This window comes from Eurytemora carolleeae, unplaced genomic scaffold (genome assembly GCF_000591075.1).
Source record: "Eurytemora carolleeae unplaced genomic scaffold, Eaff_2.0 scaffold1901, whole genome shotgun sequence".
Classification (NCBI taxonomy): Eukaryota; Metazoa; Arthropoda; class Copepoda; order Calanoida; family Temoridae; genus Eurytemora; species Eurytemora carolleeae.
In genome coordinates, this window is record NW_019397790.1 from 21,715 (window position 1) to 41,584 (window position 19,870).

Genomic DNA, 19,870 nt, shown 5'->3' on the forward strand with positions numbered 1-19,870 from the left:
CTATATTATATCACAAGTCCTTGACACGTTTCTATATTATATCACAAGTCCTTGACACGTTCCTATATTATAGCACCAGTCCTCTAGGCACGTTCCTATATTATAACACAGGATCCTGGGCACGTTTCTATATTATATCACAAGTCCTTGACATGTTCCTATATTATAGCACCAGTCCTCTAGGCACGTTCCTATATTATAACACAGGATCCTGGGCACGGTTCGAAATTATATCACAAGTCCTTGGCTCGTTCCTATATTATAGCATCAGTCCTTGGTACGTTCCTATATAATAACACACGTCCTGGGCACGTTCCTATATTATAACACCAGTCCTGGGCACGTTCCTGTATCATAATACAGTCCTGGGCAAGTTCTTATATTATAAAACCAGACTAACAGGAACAGCCACAGACCAACAGGAACAGCAACAGACTAACAAACACAGCCACAGACTAACAGGCACAGCCACAGACTAACAGGCACAGCCACAGACCAACAGGCACAGCCACAGACTAACAGGAACAGCCACAGACTAACAGGAACAGCCACAGACTAACAGGAACAGCCAAAGACTAACAGGCACATCCTTTTATTCGTCATTTTCGTCAATGATGGCCTAAAGTTGTATTGTTCGTAATTCCTTTCGCTCTTTTTAAAATCATTCCGTTCAAAAACAGCTCTTCTGTTTTTGATTAAGGTTTTTCACGTACAGCCCTACCTACTACACACCTAATATCTCATTTTCTCGTATAGCGTACCTACTACACACCTAATATCTCATTTTCACGTACAACCCTACCTACTACACTCCTAATATCTCATTTTCACGTACAGCCTACCTACTATACACCTAATATCTCATTTTCTCGTACAGCCCTACCTACTACACACCTAATATCTCATTTTCACGTACAGCCCTACCTACTACACACCTAATATCTCATTTTCACGTACAGCCTACCTACTACACTCCTAATATCTCATTTTCACGTACAGCCTACCTACTATACACCTAATATCTCATTTTCTCGTACAGCCCTACCTATTACACACCTAATATCTCATTTTCACGTGTCTAAACTATCCTAAGAAATTTCCAAGTTTGTGTAGATCTGTGTAGTTTTCAAACTAAACTTTATAATTAACACAATGACAGAGGAGGGGGGGGAGGGGTAATTTGGAAATACAAATTAAAAAGAAATTTGATTAAAGGAGCTTTAGTTGTATTGTATTGTATTGTATTGGACCATCCACCATTCATATTTCCGATTCACAACGATACCCTTTACATCTTATTCTAAACAAGGAGGAATGATATATTCAACTCTGGTTTATATGCATATGTTAATTGGGATTTGTGCTACTGGGCGATAAATGCAATTAAATTGAAATAAAATAACACGTTTAAAGATATAAAATCGACGATGTCTCCTTTATTCTAACTCAGATAAAATGTTTTAAATGTACCATTGTTTTTGGTATATGTCTCGATAAAAATGGCTCACCCCCTAAACATGTCCACTTTCCCTTTAGAGCAAAAATATAATTTTGTCTGTCTTTTCAAAGATGATAATTGAAGTAACATTTCATTTAGCTGAGCATTAATGTAATTGTCCATTTATGGAATTATATCTTATTATTTTTCATTGAAGGATGATATGTCTGTCTTTGGTATTTTACTGAATGTATAGGTAAACCAGGTGTAAATCAATTGTTCTAATCATCATTAAACGTTGTTGGTGAAAAAATTGGAAAAATTTAAAACTTTTCTTCTTGATGGTTTGATAATGGCGTATCACAGGGTAGAATTCTGTACCCCTTCTTTTAATCTGCTCAACGCTCTAGAACAGATTGGTTACAGGTAAAAATCTTTTTTGGAGATAATCTTTTTTTTCAAAAAGGGTTACAGGGCGCTGCAGTGCATCATTCTTTCTAAATTTTAAGCTGTATATATTTTTTCATTTATTGTAAAAAACGACTGCACAGCTTTTCTTTTTTTATTTTTAAAACAACAAAATTTTGTTCAGAAGGCCATCCTTGATTTTGGCAATAAAAAACCTTCCCTGAGGCCACGTAAAACGTAGCCTGATCAGTTTAGCTGTTTTACGCCTCACTGTGATCTTGCTAGGATACTTTTACGTGTTAGGTCGATTCTACACTGGGTAGCCTGACTGTAAAGTAGCACTCAATGCATATAATTATACAGTACGCACACACTAGACAGACTGCTCATACACTCTATACCTGGATAGGCTGAGCAGGCCTATAGTGTCCCGCCTCGCCATGCTACAGTTCCATGTAATGTGTTTTGACTGACATCTAACGGCCACTTGTTGCATTTCAGGGGTTAAGTTTTACAATTTTTAAAGAAATACTCCAATTTTAAACATAAAACATAACGTTTATGAATATTGTCTATTTTTAAAGATTTTGCATTTCCTCTTCAAAGAATCCATAAATATCCCTGAATACAGATGTCTCCTGATTGGTCGTGTACAGTACTTGTACACAATAGAACATGCTGTGGAAAATATCGCATATTATATGTGTTAATCGATCTCTGTAACTTTCTTATCTCTGACAGTACGTGTATAGTACCGGCATGGATTATGTACCGTTTAGACTGGGTGTTCTATTGGACTCAATTTGAATCAACATACAAGGCATATTTTTAACTATAGCAATTTTCTTCAGGGTTGTAACAAGTGGTGCATTTGTAACAGGAACTAAAAAATTTGACACAAAAGGTGAGATTTAAACTAATGTTTAAGGGACTGTACGCGTAATTTCAAGTGACCCTCCATGCAAAGATGACAATGCCCGATTAACAATAGTACACACAAAACCTGTGTGTGTGTGTTTTTGTTGAGTACAAAGACACTTGAGTGTAAAACTATTGAAACCCGCTTGTATTCGACATTTTGTTGAGTTCATATTGTACAGTGTACACAACGCACACCTGGAACATATATCTCACAAAGGTTTAAGGGTACTATTGTAAATCTGGCATTGCCCTCTCTGCATGGCACTGTAAAGTCTGGTTCGTTACAGATCTTGGTCCCAATTTTTAGCCAGTTCAAGCTGTACAATACTGCACTTACAGACAAACTGCAGGACAGTACTTATATGGCATGATCCCCTTCTAGTGAATTTTATGTAATGGAAAGTTACTTGAAATTACCCTACAGTAACTTGAAAGAGAGTATTTAAATAATTTACACTTACACGTGGAGGAACTTTTTATCTAAAAAAAGAATTTGTCAACATATCTAGACATGAAGATACATACTAAAATGAATGTTTCTAGTTTTAAGTAAAAATTTAAAGAAGATAGTCAAAAAACTTAAAAATTCAAAATAAAAATTAAAAATTTTATTAACTCTATCCATACTTTAAAAAAGATATATTGGCTCCTTTTGTTTGACCTTTATTAAAACACTGAAAATAATTCTTTCTACCTCAATATATGTTTGTATTTATCGTCAGAAATGACAATAAAACTTAATAAAACAGATACACGTGCCTTTTTTTTCCTTCAAAATAATGAACATAAGTTATTGAATTAATATCTAAAAGCTTGTGGGAAAAAGAGCAAGATGTTATTTCTAAAGTTAGAAATTTACTTTGAAATAGAAGCTAATTGAATTTGTGTTCTTTTTCAACAATGTGAACCAAGTATCATTCTTTATCAGTAAATAGCTACATTTTTCTAAACCCTCCCGAAGAACAAAGGGGGTACAGACTGACATCGAATTGAAGTCGATATCGATCGCTGCTAATTTTACTTAATCTTAGCAATTCGTTCGTTGTGACCCGTCGTTTCTTTTTAAAAAACGATGCGATCGTTTTCAGAAAACAAGGAAAAAAGAAACGAAAATGATAGTTTTTTCGATCTTTTTTTATAATCGATTAACAGCCCTAGGTACACCGCGCAACTGGGGAAAGTGGAGAGCAAATAATTTCTTTAATTTTTAAGAATTGATTGAAAAAATTCAATTATGCTTTCCCCTTGAAAATCAAGTAAACTATTCTTGTTGATAATATAGATTTAAAACTTTAGATTTTGTGTGGACCCTGCACAGGCCTTCGAACGAGATAGAGCAGTAAGCTTCACAGTAGCATTTCTTCCCAGAAATACCACAAGGTAGTTATAATTCATTTTCTTTATAGACATTGTTCACCTCTTTGAAACACGAAATTGAAGGGCCCTAACTTTTGAATTTGAAAATCCTCAAATGACTTAGATGAAATGAACGCTTATATAGAACCTATAGAAATATAACCCTGAATATACATAGAACTTAGAACTATAAATCTGAACCTGTCTAGAACCTAGAACCTTAACTCTGAACCTGTCTATAACCTAGAATCCTAACTCTGAACCTACCTGGAACCTAGAACCTATATCCAAAACCCTGAACCTACCTAGAAACGAAAACTCTAACTCTGAAACTGCCTAGAACATAGGACCCTAACTCTGAACCTACCTGGAACCTAAAAGCTAGAATTCTAACCCTAAACCTATCTAGAACCTAGAACTATAAATCTGAACCTGCCCAGAACCTAGAGCCCTAAATCTGAATCTACCTAGAACCCATAACCCTAGATCTGAACCTACCTAGAACCTAGAACCCTAAATCTGAACCTACCTAGAACCTAGAACTTTAACTTTGAATCTGTTTAGAACCAAGAACCCTGACTTTCAACCTGGATGTTATTTCTTCAGAAAAATCTCTCTGCTTGTAATTATAGATTTAGGTATAATACAGTGAGAGTCATAAAACTGTGCTATTTTTAATGTTACAACTGGTATATTTCTACGAATGTTCAGAGCACTTTTTTCTTATCTAAAATCTAACTTTAATAATTTAGATTTGTTAGTGACACAACGAGGTCTGTGTTAGCTCGACCTAACCGCACAGGTCAAACATTTATAAACTTAAAATTCAAAATCTAAAATTATGTATTACTTTTACTCACCTTTTTCTTTTTTTAAACCCAGCTTTTCAGTGGTCCTTTGGTTCTACAAACATTTTTAAAAAAATGTAAAATTTCGTTGATTTTCATGTTTTTATTTGTAAACTTACAAACATTTTGTGAGGCATGACAACCCGTCCTTAAAAAATATTGGCCCGATCAGTTCAACTGTTTTTACTTTCATTGGATAAAACCTGGAAATTTATAAATAACTCATTAAAATATTTTATTTATATAAACCTATATTTTGTATTTTAAATTTAATCGGTGATTCAAATTTGAACCAGCGGTTGGCAGTTTAAATTCATTAGATTCGGTCTCTTCTACGTATATCTAGCAAGAACGCGATATATTTTTAACCGTCAATGTATTTTTACACATTAGGTCATTGTTTTAATATTTTAGATGAGAGGAGTAGAAACTAGTGCTGACATAAAGGAATTCCAGTTTTTATAATTTCTGGTCATGAATTATTTTTTAAATACCTTTTACATCATTAATCACCCTTTTTGAACATTACAAAATTTTGGACATTTTTATCTAATTAATTTAGTTTTCTGTTTCAATCTTGACTGGGACAAAACATAATTCAATAAAGTTTTTTATTATTAAAAATACTTTACAATAAAACTGAATTTTGAACAGGGTTGGAGTGATATAAACCATAACGACCCCAAAAAACCATTTGGCGGTAGAATGCCTTATGTTTTTGTAAGGAAATTAATTAAACCAATCATTAAAACTTTAAAGTATAATTTTTTGAAAAATTGCTATTTCAGCAAAATAATACCCGTCTTGTAATTATTTTTTAACTTTATTCTTAAATTTTAAGATACAAAATTTCTGAATGTATTTTTTCTACCTTTTGAACTTTTAATCATTCATTTATTTTTGTATTCTGTCAACTTTATTTTTCTATTCATTAAGAACCAGGTCCGATTTACAACTTAAAGGCTTTGTCTGGTCCAATATGAATAATATAGACATATGTTTTTAATTTTAAAAACTGTCTATTTTTAATTGTTGCGTCTGTACAAAAGTGGCGTGTGCAGTAGGAAAACCAAAGAGTAATTATAAGAATTAAACCCTTTTCATGCTAGAACACAACCTTGTCTTTCACTTTATTAACCACAAAAATATATAAAGGGTAACTAACATAGAGAATAGAATATATATTAGAGTGGAATTATCTATAAAAAAGTGTAAAACGGCCATCTTGTTGTACTGTTTCCATACTGCAGGTGTACTTCACATGTTTATGCTATATAACCTTTTGGGCCCTGGAATATCATTTTATAGAAAATCTAAAATTATTGTTAAAAGAAAACCAAATTATAAAATAGGCTGGTTTCATAATTGACCAATGATCATTTTACATAGACTCTATGCCTTCCACTTTACAAACGATGATTTTCCGTTATAACTATAAATCAAATGATTTTTTTATTCACCTAATTCATTATAAAGTTTATTTAACAGCTTTAAAAAATTCGAAATTGTAATGAACAGTCTAGGGAACATACTGTATTAATGTACTCTACTGCATATAATTTGTGAACATTTACATGATTTGTACATTTTGAACTCCCTTTCAGGCTGAAAGGCACTTAAAAAATTCATACCGAGAGATTCTTTAAATTCCCTCTAATATATATATTCTATTCTCTATGGTAACTAACTATATACCTATTTAACTGCAGGGTCATTACAAATTAAGCCTGCAGTACCTTTAATAATGTTTACAATATATATTACAAAATCAATTGAAATGTTGGCGATGAGTTTTGTGAGAGTAAATTTTCAATCTAGAATTTTACATTTTCATCAAGTTTTCATAGTCTAGCTGTTACTAGGGCAGAATAGAGTGCTTCAGAATATATTCAAATTCTAAAAAGAACTTTTTATAAATTTTGAAATCAAAATATATTTCATTATTAAAATGTTGAAATGGAAATTGTTTTGAAATTAAAGGGAAAATTACATAATCAAATCTTTTAATAGTTGGCACTTATAATATTTGAAATAAATTAAAATAAACCGTATCTTTTATGAAATACCCAATTCGAATCTATCATTTTTCTTAACATCCTTCTTCTTAATACAGGGTTATCCACAAAGGATGAGACTTCAGAACCGATTGCACGGAATTTATGCTGTCTCGTATCTTGTATATATGATTCTCTGCAGCTGTAAACTTTTTTCTTTGCTTGCCAAATCATTTAGTAAGATGTTAAATGGCTATTAGGTCAGAAGACTTATTTTAAACTTGGGTTCGTCATGTTTCAAGGATTTCAAGTTGTCTTTACAGTCTCATCCTTTGTGGGTAACCTGAAGTATCTGTTTAAGATTGAAAAAAAAAGAAAGAAAAAAAAAAAGAAAAAAAATAGAAAGATAAATATTTCTATATTTCAAAATTCTAAAGACATGAGTTTAGTCTATGCAAATAATGTTTGTATACATGTTGTTTGGGGAATATAAAAATGCAAAACAACAAAAAGAAAATAAAAATATTCGAATACTTTATATTTCGCATGAAAGGAATAAAGATTAAAATTCATAAATTGTAAAATTTATAATCACTGTGCCAAAAATCCAAAAGTCAGAAACCCTAATAATTAATTTTTAGACAGAAATTCTTGAATATCACATTAATCTTTGATCCATTATTAGAGCTGTTGTTAAAGATGGAGAAGCCCTCGAAATTACACCTACAGTCTTTTAAAGCTTTATTAGAGACCTTTCTACATGAAGATATATAAGATGTATATATATAAAAGATATATATTACTACATGAAGATATATAAAATAGATAAGATGTATTTACATGAATATATATAAGATATAAAAGATGTATATATCTACATGAAGATATATAAGATAAATAAGCTGTATATTTCTACATGAAGATATATAAGATATATAAGCTGTATATTTCTACATGAAGATATATAAGATAAAAGAGATGTATTCAGCTTGATATTCTCGTCTATCTATGAATATAAAATGAAAGTGTGCGAATGGAAAATATATAAGATTGCATGTCCATATACATATATATCTTAACATTCAAATCAAATAAAAGAATAAAGAAGGAAAACTCCAAGTTTTTGCACAACAAACCTTCATCCCAACTTGATGAAACCAAAATGAGAAAATAATGTATATTTTATTGGTTAAATTGTTTACAGGGAGAATAAAATAAAGTGGTGGGTAACTGTACAGGGCCTCAACTATAATGAGGTAAGTTTTTATCAAGCTGGAATCATGATTTTTATTAAGCTGTGATCATGAATTTTTATTAAGCTGGGATCATGAATTTGTATTAAGCTGGGATCATGGATCTTTATTAAAGTGGGATCATGGATTTTTATTAAGCTGGGATCATGGATTTTTATTAAGCTGGGATCATGGATTTTTATTAAGCTGGGATCATGAATTTTTATTAAACTGGGATCATGGATTTTTGTTAAGCTGGTATCATGGATTTTAATAAGCTGGGATCGTGGATTTTTATTAAGCTGGGATCATGTATTTTAATAAGCTGGGATCATGGATTTTTATTAAGCTGGGATCATGGATTTTAATAAGCTGGGATCATGGATTTTAATAAGCTGGGATCATGGATTTTAATACGCTGGGATCATGGATTTTTTTACTTTGTACGAACCCCCATCTAAAATAGTGATTGAGATAAGGGAGTGGGGACCAAATGTTCCCCCTGCTTAGAAAGCCTATAAAGTTTTATTAGAATGATATTTTTATAATATTTTTTAATTGGTTTTAATTCAGATTAATTCTTAATCTAACATAACTCTCAATTGGTCGGACCTATCCTAATCAAATTTTAGGATTAGATAGTAATTATCTAATATTACATTGTTGTTATACTTCACTTTCAATTTTGACTGAAAAAAAAGTGAAAACAATTTATTCCAAAATGTTGCTTTTATACCATCCATTTATTTTCTGTCACAATTGAAAGCACACAAATTATTTCATAGTAAAGTGTTAAAATTTCACGAAAGATTAAAATATCATGTTTTTAATCCTTACTTCTCTTTTTGAGGAGCTATCGGGACAAACAAATTTTGAATCTCTTTCGTAGAACCAGAGAAATTTACTTTCATAGTTAAGATATAAATCAAAACTACAGAAACTATGAAGTCACAAAGTCGTACAAATTATGTCGCATAAATCTAAACTTTTTTTTCTGTCTAGTTAACTGTATTTTTCTAAGGTTCGTCTGCTTGCTGAGAAAGTGAGTGATCAGCCTGAAAGCCATGATGATAAAGAGAAGAAAGTGGAGTTTAGTGTTCCCACGTGGCAGGTAGACACCAGTTGGCGCATTTTTGAGAAAAGCGGGTGGGGGTGCACTGTTACCACGTGACAGGTAGACATCAATTGGTGCATTTTTGTGGAAGTGGGGGGTGGGGGAGTAATGTTCCCACGTAGCAGGTACCAATTGGCACATTTTAAAGGAAAGGGGGGAATAGTGTTCCCACGTGGCAGCTTGGCGCATTTTTGAAGGAAATAGGGGGTTGCACTGAATTACCACATGGTAGGTAGATATTAATCGGTGTTTTTTTGTTGGAAGGGGGGACAGTATTCCCGCGTGGCAGGTAGGTTTCCTGGCGCTTTTTTGAGGATTTTGATGAGGGACGTAAGTGTTCCTAATTGGCAGGCCATCTTAGCGTATTTGAGAGGAAATTATTGTGGGCAGGGTTCACATTTATCAGGACACCCAGCTTGGCGCATTTCAGAGGGAAGTGCGTGCAGGTTTCCATAGTTTCAGGTATCAATAGTTGCACATTTTTGAGAGTTTTAAAGTAGAGGAAGAAAATTTCCACAGGAAAGTAGCAAATGCAAGTCTTATAGATACTCCATGGATTATTAAACCTTACAAAAAACCAATTGATTCTTTAAAATAATAAATCGTATAAATCTTATTATGGTTTTTTTTTGTAAATCGGCATATTTTAGATAAAGAACAATTTTTGAAAATTGAAAATTTAGATTTTGAATGGTTTGGAGATGATGGGATACAGAGTGGTAACCTCCAGTGCAATAATCACTGGTTATTCTAGGTAAATACAAGAATTCTAGGTAAATACAGTATTCAACGTGAATACAGTATTCTAGGTAAATACAGTATTCTAGGAAAATACAGTATTCTTGGTGAATACAATAATCTAGGTAAATACAGTATTCTAGGTAAATACAGTATTCTAGAAGAATACAGTATTCCAGGTAAATACAGTATTCTAGGTAAATACAGTATTCTAGGTACGTACATTGTACTAGGTAAATACAGTATTTTAGGTGAATACAGTATTCCAGGTAAATACAGTATACTAGGTAAATACAGTATTCTAGGTGAATACAGTATTCTAGGTAAATACAGTATTCTAGGTAAATACAAGTATTCTAGGTAATTACAGTATTCTAGGTAAATACAGTATTCTAGTTAAATACAGTATTCTAGGTAAATACAGTATTCCAGGTAAATACAGTATTCTAGGTAAATACAGTATTCTAGGTACGTACATTGTACTAGGTAATACAGTATTCTAGTTAAATACAGTATTCTAGGTAAATACAGTATTCTAGGTGAATACGGTATTCTAGGTAAAAACATTCTACTAGTTAAATACAGTATTCTAGGTAAAAACAGTATTCTAGGTAAATACAGTATTCTAGTTAAATACAGTATTCTAGGTAAATACAGTATTCTAGGTAAATACAGTATTCTAGGTAAATACAGTATTCTAGGTAAATAAAGTATTATAGGTAAATACAGTATTCTAAGTAAATACAGTATTATAGGTAAATACAATATTCTAGGTAAATACATTATTATAGGTAAATACAGTATTCTAGGTAAATACAGTATTATAGGTAAATACAGTATTATAGGTAAATACAATATTCAAGGTGAATACAGTATTCTAGGTAAAGAATTCTAGGTAAATACAGTATTATAGGTAAATACAGTATTATAGGTAAATACAATATACAAGGTGAATACAGTATTCTAGGTAAAGAATCTAGGTAAATACAGTATTATAGGTAAATACAGTATTATAGGTAAATCCAATATTTTAGGTAAATACAGCATTTTTTATCCAACATGGTTGTATGTTGAAAAAGATTTTATTATCGTACACTAGCGCTAGTTGTATACAAATAAACAGACAGATATATATATATATATAAATATATTTCACAAACAAAATATAAGGTTGAACATTGACTAGATAAAGTTTTCGTTTAGAAATTAAAGAAAAATTGCCGAAAAAAAATACCCCAGAATTTTTACATACTGAGTTTAATTTGAACACAAAATCAATAAATCCTTTAAAGGGACCGTTCACTTATTTGTGTAATTTCAGGGTAAACTAAACAGCCTATTCGCTGTTGATTGGTAATAGTCTTACAACTGTGACCGGAGAAAAAGCCGACTTTTCGTTCAGAATTTGAGCGGAAAGAAAGGGTCCCTCTTTATAGACACTATTTGACATTTTTTTCAGTAGCAGCAGCCCAATAAATTTTAAGTTTATCATATTTAAATGTCATTATGTGTTCGTTTGACCTTTGAGTTATCAAGAAATTTACGTTTTTCGTATTAAAACATGTAAAAAGTGTGTACAAAGACGACGTCTCTACGACAATCAATTAATCATTACTCGTATTTTGGTTCGTAGATTTTGTAGACTTTTTTCCCGTATGTGCACAACTTTTCATTTTTCATGCACCGTTCAATTCAGCTTTTTACACAATTTTAAATGCAATAAAATAGTGTTATTTTAGAAATAGAAAGTTAAAAAACAACAAAAATTAAAAAAAAAATGACATTAACAATTAACGATAAGATACTACAGTTTAATTTTATATTCGAAATTTATTTTGATCCACAGTATATTGAAAAAAACGTCAAATAGTGTCTATAGAGAGGGACCGTCCTTTTCCGCTCAAATTCTGAACGAAAAATCGGCTTTTTCTCCGGCCACATTTGTCTTTGAAAAGTAAGACCATTATCAATCAACAGCGAATAGGCTGTTTAGTTTACCCTGAAATTACATTATTATTTTCAGGCATGATACTCGTGAGTTTGTATGGACACTGCATAAGACCCATGATGATTGGGAGAAAAGTTCAAAATGAGCTGAATTGTGATGCAATACAATTGTTGAAAAGTGAATTAATGTAGTTTTAACAATTTTAGTTTGACAAATTTTATTTTTCAAAATTTCTTCAACCATCCGATAAATACGTTAGTTGGCATGCATTTTTTATAACCAAATACGTTTTTTTTATTTTATAACAACAAATATTGTGACTTTCTATGATTATAGTTGTCCTCCCCCCCCCCCTTCCAAACCCTCCCTTGACCCTATAGTGTTCAATCGATCAGCATTTGCTAGATAAATATTTAATATGTTCAAGCTTCACAAACCTTAAAACTATATTTAATTATGGAGTTTGGAAACTTAAATTTCACGCAATATATCAATAATCATTCATCAGCTTTAGAATTTGTCTGAATTTTATCAATCCTAATTTTTTTCATATTCCAAGTTTTATTACAGCTGCCATGTTAATTTAAAACTGTGGACTAGAAAGATAACATGTATTTCATGTTGTTACAAAATTAAAATTTCATATTTGTAGTTTAACAAAATTTAGATGTTTATTTTTATCAACTGAATATTTGTTTAAAACTTGTGTATAAAAAATTACAAAATGAAATTAATTAAATTTTAGTTTAATTTCAATCAATTAATCTTTTGCTTTAATTTGGTTACTAATAAAAGAATTATTGAGCAAAGCAATTAAACTTAAGACTTGGAATAAATCAGAAATTTATCTAAATTTGCCCCATAACACTGAATTTCTTTTCTTTTAATTTGAACAGAGTCTGAAGCTAATAAAGCAACGAATTTATAAACCAAAAAAAATGATGTTTTCTGATTGGTAGAAATAATTATCTTTTTTGGATACACTTTTATGGATTTTCAATCAAAGTATCAAAAGTTCACTAAACATTTTCTCTGTAGCGCTTTTACTAATCTGTATCCTATATATTCATTATTTTTAGCCTCAGTAATTCATAATTGTAGGGTAAGGATATTTTTGAAGACCTTTAAACCTAAGCATAAACGTTTCAGTGTTAATCTATTTTTTTTGAATTTTTACTTTTCTATGTATAATCTTAATGTCTTTATTTTCTTCTTAACATTTTACATTTTTACTTTGAAAGTTATATATGTCTGGACATAGTTTAGTCCTGTAATTTAGTGTTCTTATGTAGAACATTATTTCGTAAAATTAGTTTTTAGTTGAAGTGTGAAATAATGAAACTTTTCTGCCGACGAAAATTTGGTGCAAAGGGATTGAGTTTTTGCCACAAGCTCTGATTTTTCAATCCTGATAAGTTTCGAACCCGATATTTCAAACTATAAATTCTGTTACATTAAATAATATTTAAGGTTCACACCACCTGAGATGGAATTTAAAGAATTTGAGCCGCGGTTTAAATCCGCCAAAACCCGATTTAAATTAAGCGCCGGTTTAAATCTTGAAACATTTGATACAATTTTAAGTGGAACCAAGCATATTTAAACCGCGGCTTACATTTAAACAGCCGTTCAAATTCTTTAAATTCGGCCACAAGTTACTTAAAGATATAGTGATTAGAAAATCAGAGTTTGTGGCAAAGGCTCAATTCCTTTCATGCTTTTGTGTAAATTTGCGAGAAAATAATTCCATTGTAGTCCCGGCTACTTGTTATACAAAGCGTTTTAATGGTGCTAGCTGTTTTAAATCTTTCAATAGAATTATTTTGGGTGCATTTTATTTTTAGTTGTGTATTTTTCCAGTGATATTTTTAACCAGTTTTTCTGACCGAACTTTTATAAAATTATCGACAATAGTTTTATATATTTATTTTTAAATAATTTGTATGGTTTAATTTTAATTTTCTAGTTATTTTTAAAAAATTTCATAATTTTTAGTTTAGTTAATTTATTATTTATATGAATAAAACCTAAAGTAAAGAAGTATACAAAATAACGCTGCATAAAGTAATGAAGGTGTGCTAGTTAAATCTACAATGCTTGTTGAAATGCTATAGTCAATTTTACATTTTTAGCCTTGAAACAGTATTTAATGTTCAAACAAGGGTCGTTTTTCTTCATGCACATTCATGTACAGTTTTCTGGATCTCACTGTAAATTTTTGGAATAACAATTCCTACACAGATGCCCTTGACAAACTTGAACAGTGAACCTGTAAAGTTATAATGCTGCAGATAAAATTGCTTGCCACTTATGATTAAAAGAAATTTAGTTAATAGAAAAGAATACTTTTTTACTCCAAATAAAGGCATCTGCACTGTTAAAGTTTTTTCAAAAAACAAATTTCTCTTTTTTTTTCTAAATACTGTATTTCTTTTGATCAAGTTTCAATCAAAAATATCTGCAATGTTGAAATAAATGTTGTGAAAAAAGTAAGATATAAATTTATAAACTTTGTTTTCTTTTACATCAATGTAATTAATTAAACTAAGGGAATATTTTGTTAACTATTGTCCATACTTCTATATTAATTGTTTCAAATATTTTAGTGTTTACGAAAAAGCTTCCCTTTGTAATATAGATTTATGCTTTTTAACTGAATCAACATAATTTTGAGCATGAAAAGCAATATTTCATTTACTAAAATATAGAATTGTCAAAAATTTATTTTCCAGAATTATGCATTTAAAAAAATAGTATTTCTTGTAAATTTTCAATATGACAGAAACGAGCAGTAAGCTAGTACAAAAGTTTAAATTTAACTTTAAATGTTAATGTTAGCGTTAAGTTGATTTGTTTAACCATTATTAGATGAATTCTTTTAATAGTGAGAAATGTGTAATATTGTTTAATTTAAAAATAGGCTAAAAATACATCAAATATTTATATATATATGTATATGTTAATTGAAATATATTACGAACTTGCTTGTTTTCTTCTATATTTTAAAGCTCTTCGCTTATATATCTTTATAGGCCAGCTAAGCCTGGCCAAACGGCTGAACCGAATAGGCTAATAATTTTTGAGGGAACCCCTGAGTACCCTGGGCTAAAAAAGTATATTAAAGTTTAAAATGAAACTGTTAGAGCAAACATGAGCTGAGGTTATTTTTTTATATTTTTTATCATTTAAGGTTTATAACTTTTAAGAGAATCCAAAAAAGATTTTAAGTTGTTCATCATACCTCAAAAGGTTGCAAAAATTCATAGTTAATGCAAATATGTTTTAAATTGTGCTATGATATGGGTTTGAAAAAATTTAATTATTATGTTTGGGCAGTCTAAAACTGTTTTACAATGCATGATAACAATTCACTTTATAATCAGATTTTTGTGGAGTTTTCATGGTTAGAAATGATGCCCTTCCCTAATCTCCAGCGGATTATTATGTCACAAACATCTGTTTTCTGTTTGATGAAGTATTTTCTATACTAGGGTTTTCAGTATTTTCGGCAGAACATTTAATTTTGGAAATACAAAAGAAAATGGGTACATGCATAAATTTTGCAAATAAAAACAAGAAATGGAATTATTCTGATCTTTGTAGTATTTTTTTTTGATAAATAGAATATTAAATGATTCTTATTAAACTCAAAACATGCTCAAACTTGTAACCTGAAATTCTGATTTCAATGATCAACTCAAAACTTAAATTTCTTGAATTTTAACTGGCAACTCGATACCTTTATTAATCCGAAAATTACCTGTATTCCGGGGAGAACTAGTTCCGCAGTTCTTTTTAATTCTGTTTTTCTCTCGACAAGAGATAAGAAGTGTAGATTAATAGTAGGAGTAGTAAACTAGTAAATTAATCTACAAGGGATGAGAAGTGTAGATTAAGAGTAGTAAACTAGTAAATTAATCTGCAAGAGAGAAGAAGTGTAGATTAAGAGTAGTGAACTAGTAAATTAATCTACAAGGGATGAGAAGTGTAGATTAAAAGTAGTAAACTAGTAAATTAATCTACAAGGGATGAGAAGTGTAGATTAAGAGTAGTAAACTAGTAAATTAATCTGCAAGAGAGAAGAAGAGTAGATTAACAATAGTAAACTAGTAAATTAATCTCTAGGGATAAGAAGTGTAGATTAAGAGTAGTAAACTAGTAAATTAATCTGCAAGGGAGAAGAAGTGTAGATTAAGAGAAGTAATCTAGTAAATTAATATACAAGGGATGAGAAGTGTAGATTAAGAGTAGTAAACTAGTAAATTAATCTACAGGGATGAGAAGTGTAGATTAAGAGTAGTAAACTAGTAAATTAATCTACAAGGGAGAAATTAATCTACTAGAGAGAAGAAGTGTAGATTAAGAGTAGTAAACTCGTAAATTAATCTACAAGGGATAAGAAGTGTAGATTAAGAGAAGTAAACTAGTAAATTTATATACAAGAGAGAAGAAGTGTAGATTAAGAGTAGTAAACTAGTAAATTAATCTACAAGGGAGAAGAAGTGTAATTTAAGAGTAGTAAACTAGTAAATTAATCTACAAGGGATGAGAAGTGTAGATTAAGAGCAGTTAACTAGTAAATTAATCTACGAGGGATAAGAAGTGTAGATTAAGAGTAGTAAACTAGCAAATTAATCTAATAGAGAGAAGAAGTGTAGATTAAGAGTAGTAAACTAGTAAATTAATCTACAAGGGATGAGAAGTGTAGATTAAGAGTAGTAAACTAGTAAGTTAATCTACAACGGTGAAGAAGTGTATATTAAGAGTAGTAAACTAGTAAATTAATCTACAAGAAAAAAGAAGTGTAGATTAAGAGCAGTAAACTAGTAAATTAATCTGCAATTGATGAGAAGTGTAGATTAAAAGCAGTAAACTAGTAAATTAATCTGCAAGGGATGAGAAGTGTAGATTAAGAGTAGTAAACTAGTAATTTAATCTACAAGGGATGAGAAGTGTAGATTAAGAGAAGTAAACTAGTGAATTAATCTACAAGAGAGAAGAAGTGTAGATTAAGAGTAGTAAACTAGTAAATNGGACTGAAAACTATATGGTGGGACCTTACATGATTCCAGGGAAGGTTCATGGATGCTCAGAGTTTTAAAAATGTGTCTCCGACAATTTTACATTTTTGTAAAATTTGAAAGTCAACGAAAACAAACATTAAATACGCAAACTTGTATTGTTTTTTTTATTTATATTGTACAAAGAAAGACGCTCGCAGATAAAGCTTAAAATTCAAATAAATGGTGGAAGCGACGCGCAAAAACATGCAAAAATAAAAATAATAGCTTTCAGTCAATATAATAAATATATGAGAATAATAAAAGGGATGATCTAAGTTGTCTCTTGTTAGCTCCAGAATCCTGTATTTGCTGAGTAAAGAGATTTATGAAAGACACAAGGATAAAAGAATCCTGGGATTTAATCATCATAAAAAATTAAAGATATTGTCTCACCCAGTCCTAGATATCAACCTTAGCTTGTATTGTAAAAAGCTTTATAAATAGAAAAAAAAAATTCATTTTATTTGTAATAATATTACTGATCCGTTCTTAAATATATCAACATCACAGCTAAACGGATAGAATAAGTTGAATAGTTAAAGATATATGTACTGAGGACAAGAAACAAATGTATACGACATTATTACAAAGTATAGCTTACAATGATTTCCTATCCTTGGCACCCTGCCTCACAAATATTATTTGAGTAGACATTTTGGGTTAAATGTACTTATAAATCATTTAAGAAAATATCATTTGAGAATATATGTTTAAATCTAATTTCCTTGTTCCCCATTCTATTTCCTGTAAAGAACAACGAGACCGGAAGTATTATTTAGATAGTACATCACAGTAGAGAACAGTGCAGTACATTACAGTACAGTTACAACACAACACATTACAGTGCATTTAAAGTAGAGTACATTGAAGTACAATTACAGTGCAGTAGTACACTAAGGTATAGATATTAGATACAGTAAAGTACATTACGGTACAGATATAGAACATTACATTTCGATAAAGATACAGTAAAGTACATTATGATATATATAGTCACAGTACATTACATCACAATATAGTTAAAGTACAGTGCATTTACAGTACGGTATATTTACAGTACTGTACAACACGCTACAAATACAGTACAGTACATTACAGCACAGAAAAAGAACAGTACAGTAGGGAACATATACATTACAGTACATTACTGTACAGATACAGTACATTACATTACGATACTGGTACAGTACAGAACATTGTGGTACAGAAAAGTTCAGTACATAATGGTACAGATACAGTAAAGCAAATTACATTACTGATAAAGTACAGTAGGGAACATATACATTACAGTACATTACTGTACAGATACAGTACATTACATTACGATACTGGTACAGTACAGTACATTGTGGTACAGAAAAGTTCAGTACATTACAGTACAGATACAGTACAGTGAATTACGATACATAAAATGTACAGTAGATTACAGTATCGAAACAGTACAGTGCATTACGGTACAGAAACAGTACAGTACAAAAACAGTACAATACATAAACAGTACTGTACAAAAACAGTACAGTGCAGCAACATTACAGTACATAAACAGTACAGCACATAAACATTACAGTACATAAACAGTACAGTACATATACTGTAAAGTACAGAAACAGTACAATACAGAAACAGTACAGTACAGAAACAGTACAGTACAGAAACAGTACAGTACAGAAACAGTACAGTACAGAAACAGTACAGTACAGAAACAGCACAGTACAGCAACAGTTCAGTACAGAAACAGTACAGTGCAGAAACAGTACAGTACAGAAACAGTACAGTACAGAAACAGTAAAGTACAGAAACAGTGCAGTACAGAAACAGTGCCGTACAGAAACAGTATTGTAAATTGCGGTACTAAATCAGTATTAAGGTACAGGTACAGTACAGTACATTACGGTACAGATAAAGTACAGTACATAACGATACAACAAAAGTGTATTAATGTACAGATACAGTACAATACATTAATGTACAGATACAGTACAGTGCATGACCATACAAAAACACTGAAGTTAAACTAATTTGAATGCTTTAATTTTAATTCTTCTGTATATTACAAGAAAAAGTCCAACAACATCAAACAATTTGCAAAGAATGGTCATAGGATTATGAGCAAGCATGGAAACAATGTGAAAAGAATCTAAGGAATTTTTGTTTAAAAGTAAATTTTATAACTTGAAATATCTAGCTGATGATTAATTCATTAAAAATTATATTCCATTTCCATTTTGTTCAGCATCCACAATAGCCTCTGAGTTTTCTGTGACCATAATTTATGTGACATTTTACATCTGCCTTAATTACCATTCTCCAACTAGATCTAGCAACTCTAATTAATGGGACTCATTCCTTCTAGATCTAGCAACTCTAATTAATGGGACTCATTCCTTCTAGATATAGCAACTCTAATTAATGGGACTCATTCCTTCTAGGTCTGGCAACATCTATTAATGGGACTCATCCTTTCTAGGTCTAGCAACCTTAATTAATGGGACTCATCCCTTCTAGATCTAGCAACTCTAATTAAAGGGACTCCTCCATTCTAGGTCTAGCAACTCTAATTAATGGGACTTATACCTTCTAGATCAAGCGACACTAATTAGAGGGACTCATCCCTTTCTAGATCTAGCAACTCTAATTAAAGGGACTCCTCCGTTCTAGGTCTAGCAACTCTAATTAATGGGACTCATACCTTTTAGGTCTAGCAACATTAATTAGTGGGACTCATCCCTTTCTAGAAATAGCAACTCTAATTAATGGACTCCTCCCTTCTAGATCTAGCAACTCTAATTAATGGGACTCATCCCTTCTAG

The 19,870-nt window shown here is 30.8% G+C and overlaps 1 protein-coding gene across 1 annotated transcript; it reads left to right on the forward strand.

Annotated features, from left to right (window-relative positions):
• The first annotated feature begins 1,801 nt into the window (after window positions 1-1,801).
• LOC111715904 (uncharacterized) lies at window positions 1,802-12,672 on the forward strand. Its single transcript, XM_023491303.1, has 11 exons — window positions 1,802-1,864; window positions 2,698-2,750; window positions 4,064-4,147; window positions 4,688-4,761; window positions 4,876-4,925; window positions 5,386-5,418; window positions 5,626-5,696; window positions 8,170-8,221; window positions 9,219-9,308; window positions 9,995-10,065; window positions 12,073-12,672. The coding sequence occupies exons 6-11, from the start codon at window positions 5,386-5,388 to the stop codon at window positions 12,140-12,142; spliced, it is 387 nt and encodes a 128-aa protein (XP_023347071.1). The 5' UTR covers window positions 1,802-1,864; window positions 2,698-2,750; window positions 4,064-4,147; window positions 4,688-4,761; window positions 4,876-4,925; the 3' UTR covers window positions 12,143-12,672.
• The last annotated feature ends 7,198 nt before the right edge of the window (window positions 12,673-19,870 follow it).

Bases quoted from the DNA above. Each gene is read 5' to 3' on its own strand.
- LOC111715904 (XM_023491303.1), top strand. From the start codon at position 5,386: ATGAGAGGAGTAGAAACTAGTGCTGACATAAAG. The intron at 5,419-5,625 runs GAATTCCAGTTT...AATTTTGAACAG, and splicing joins AAACTAGTGCTGACATAAAG to GGTTGGAGTGATATAAACCA. The intron at 10,066-12,072 runs GTAAATACAAGA...TATTATTTTCAG, and splicing joins ATAATCACTGGTTATTCTAG to GCATGATACTCGTGAGTTTG.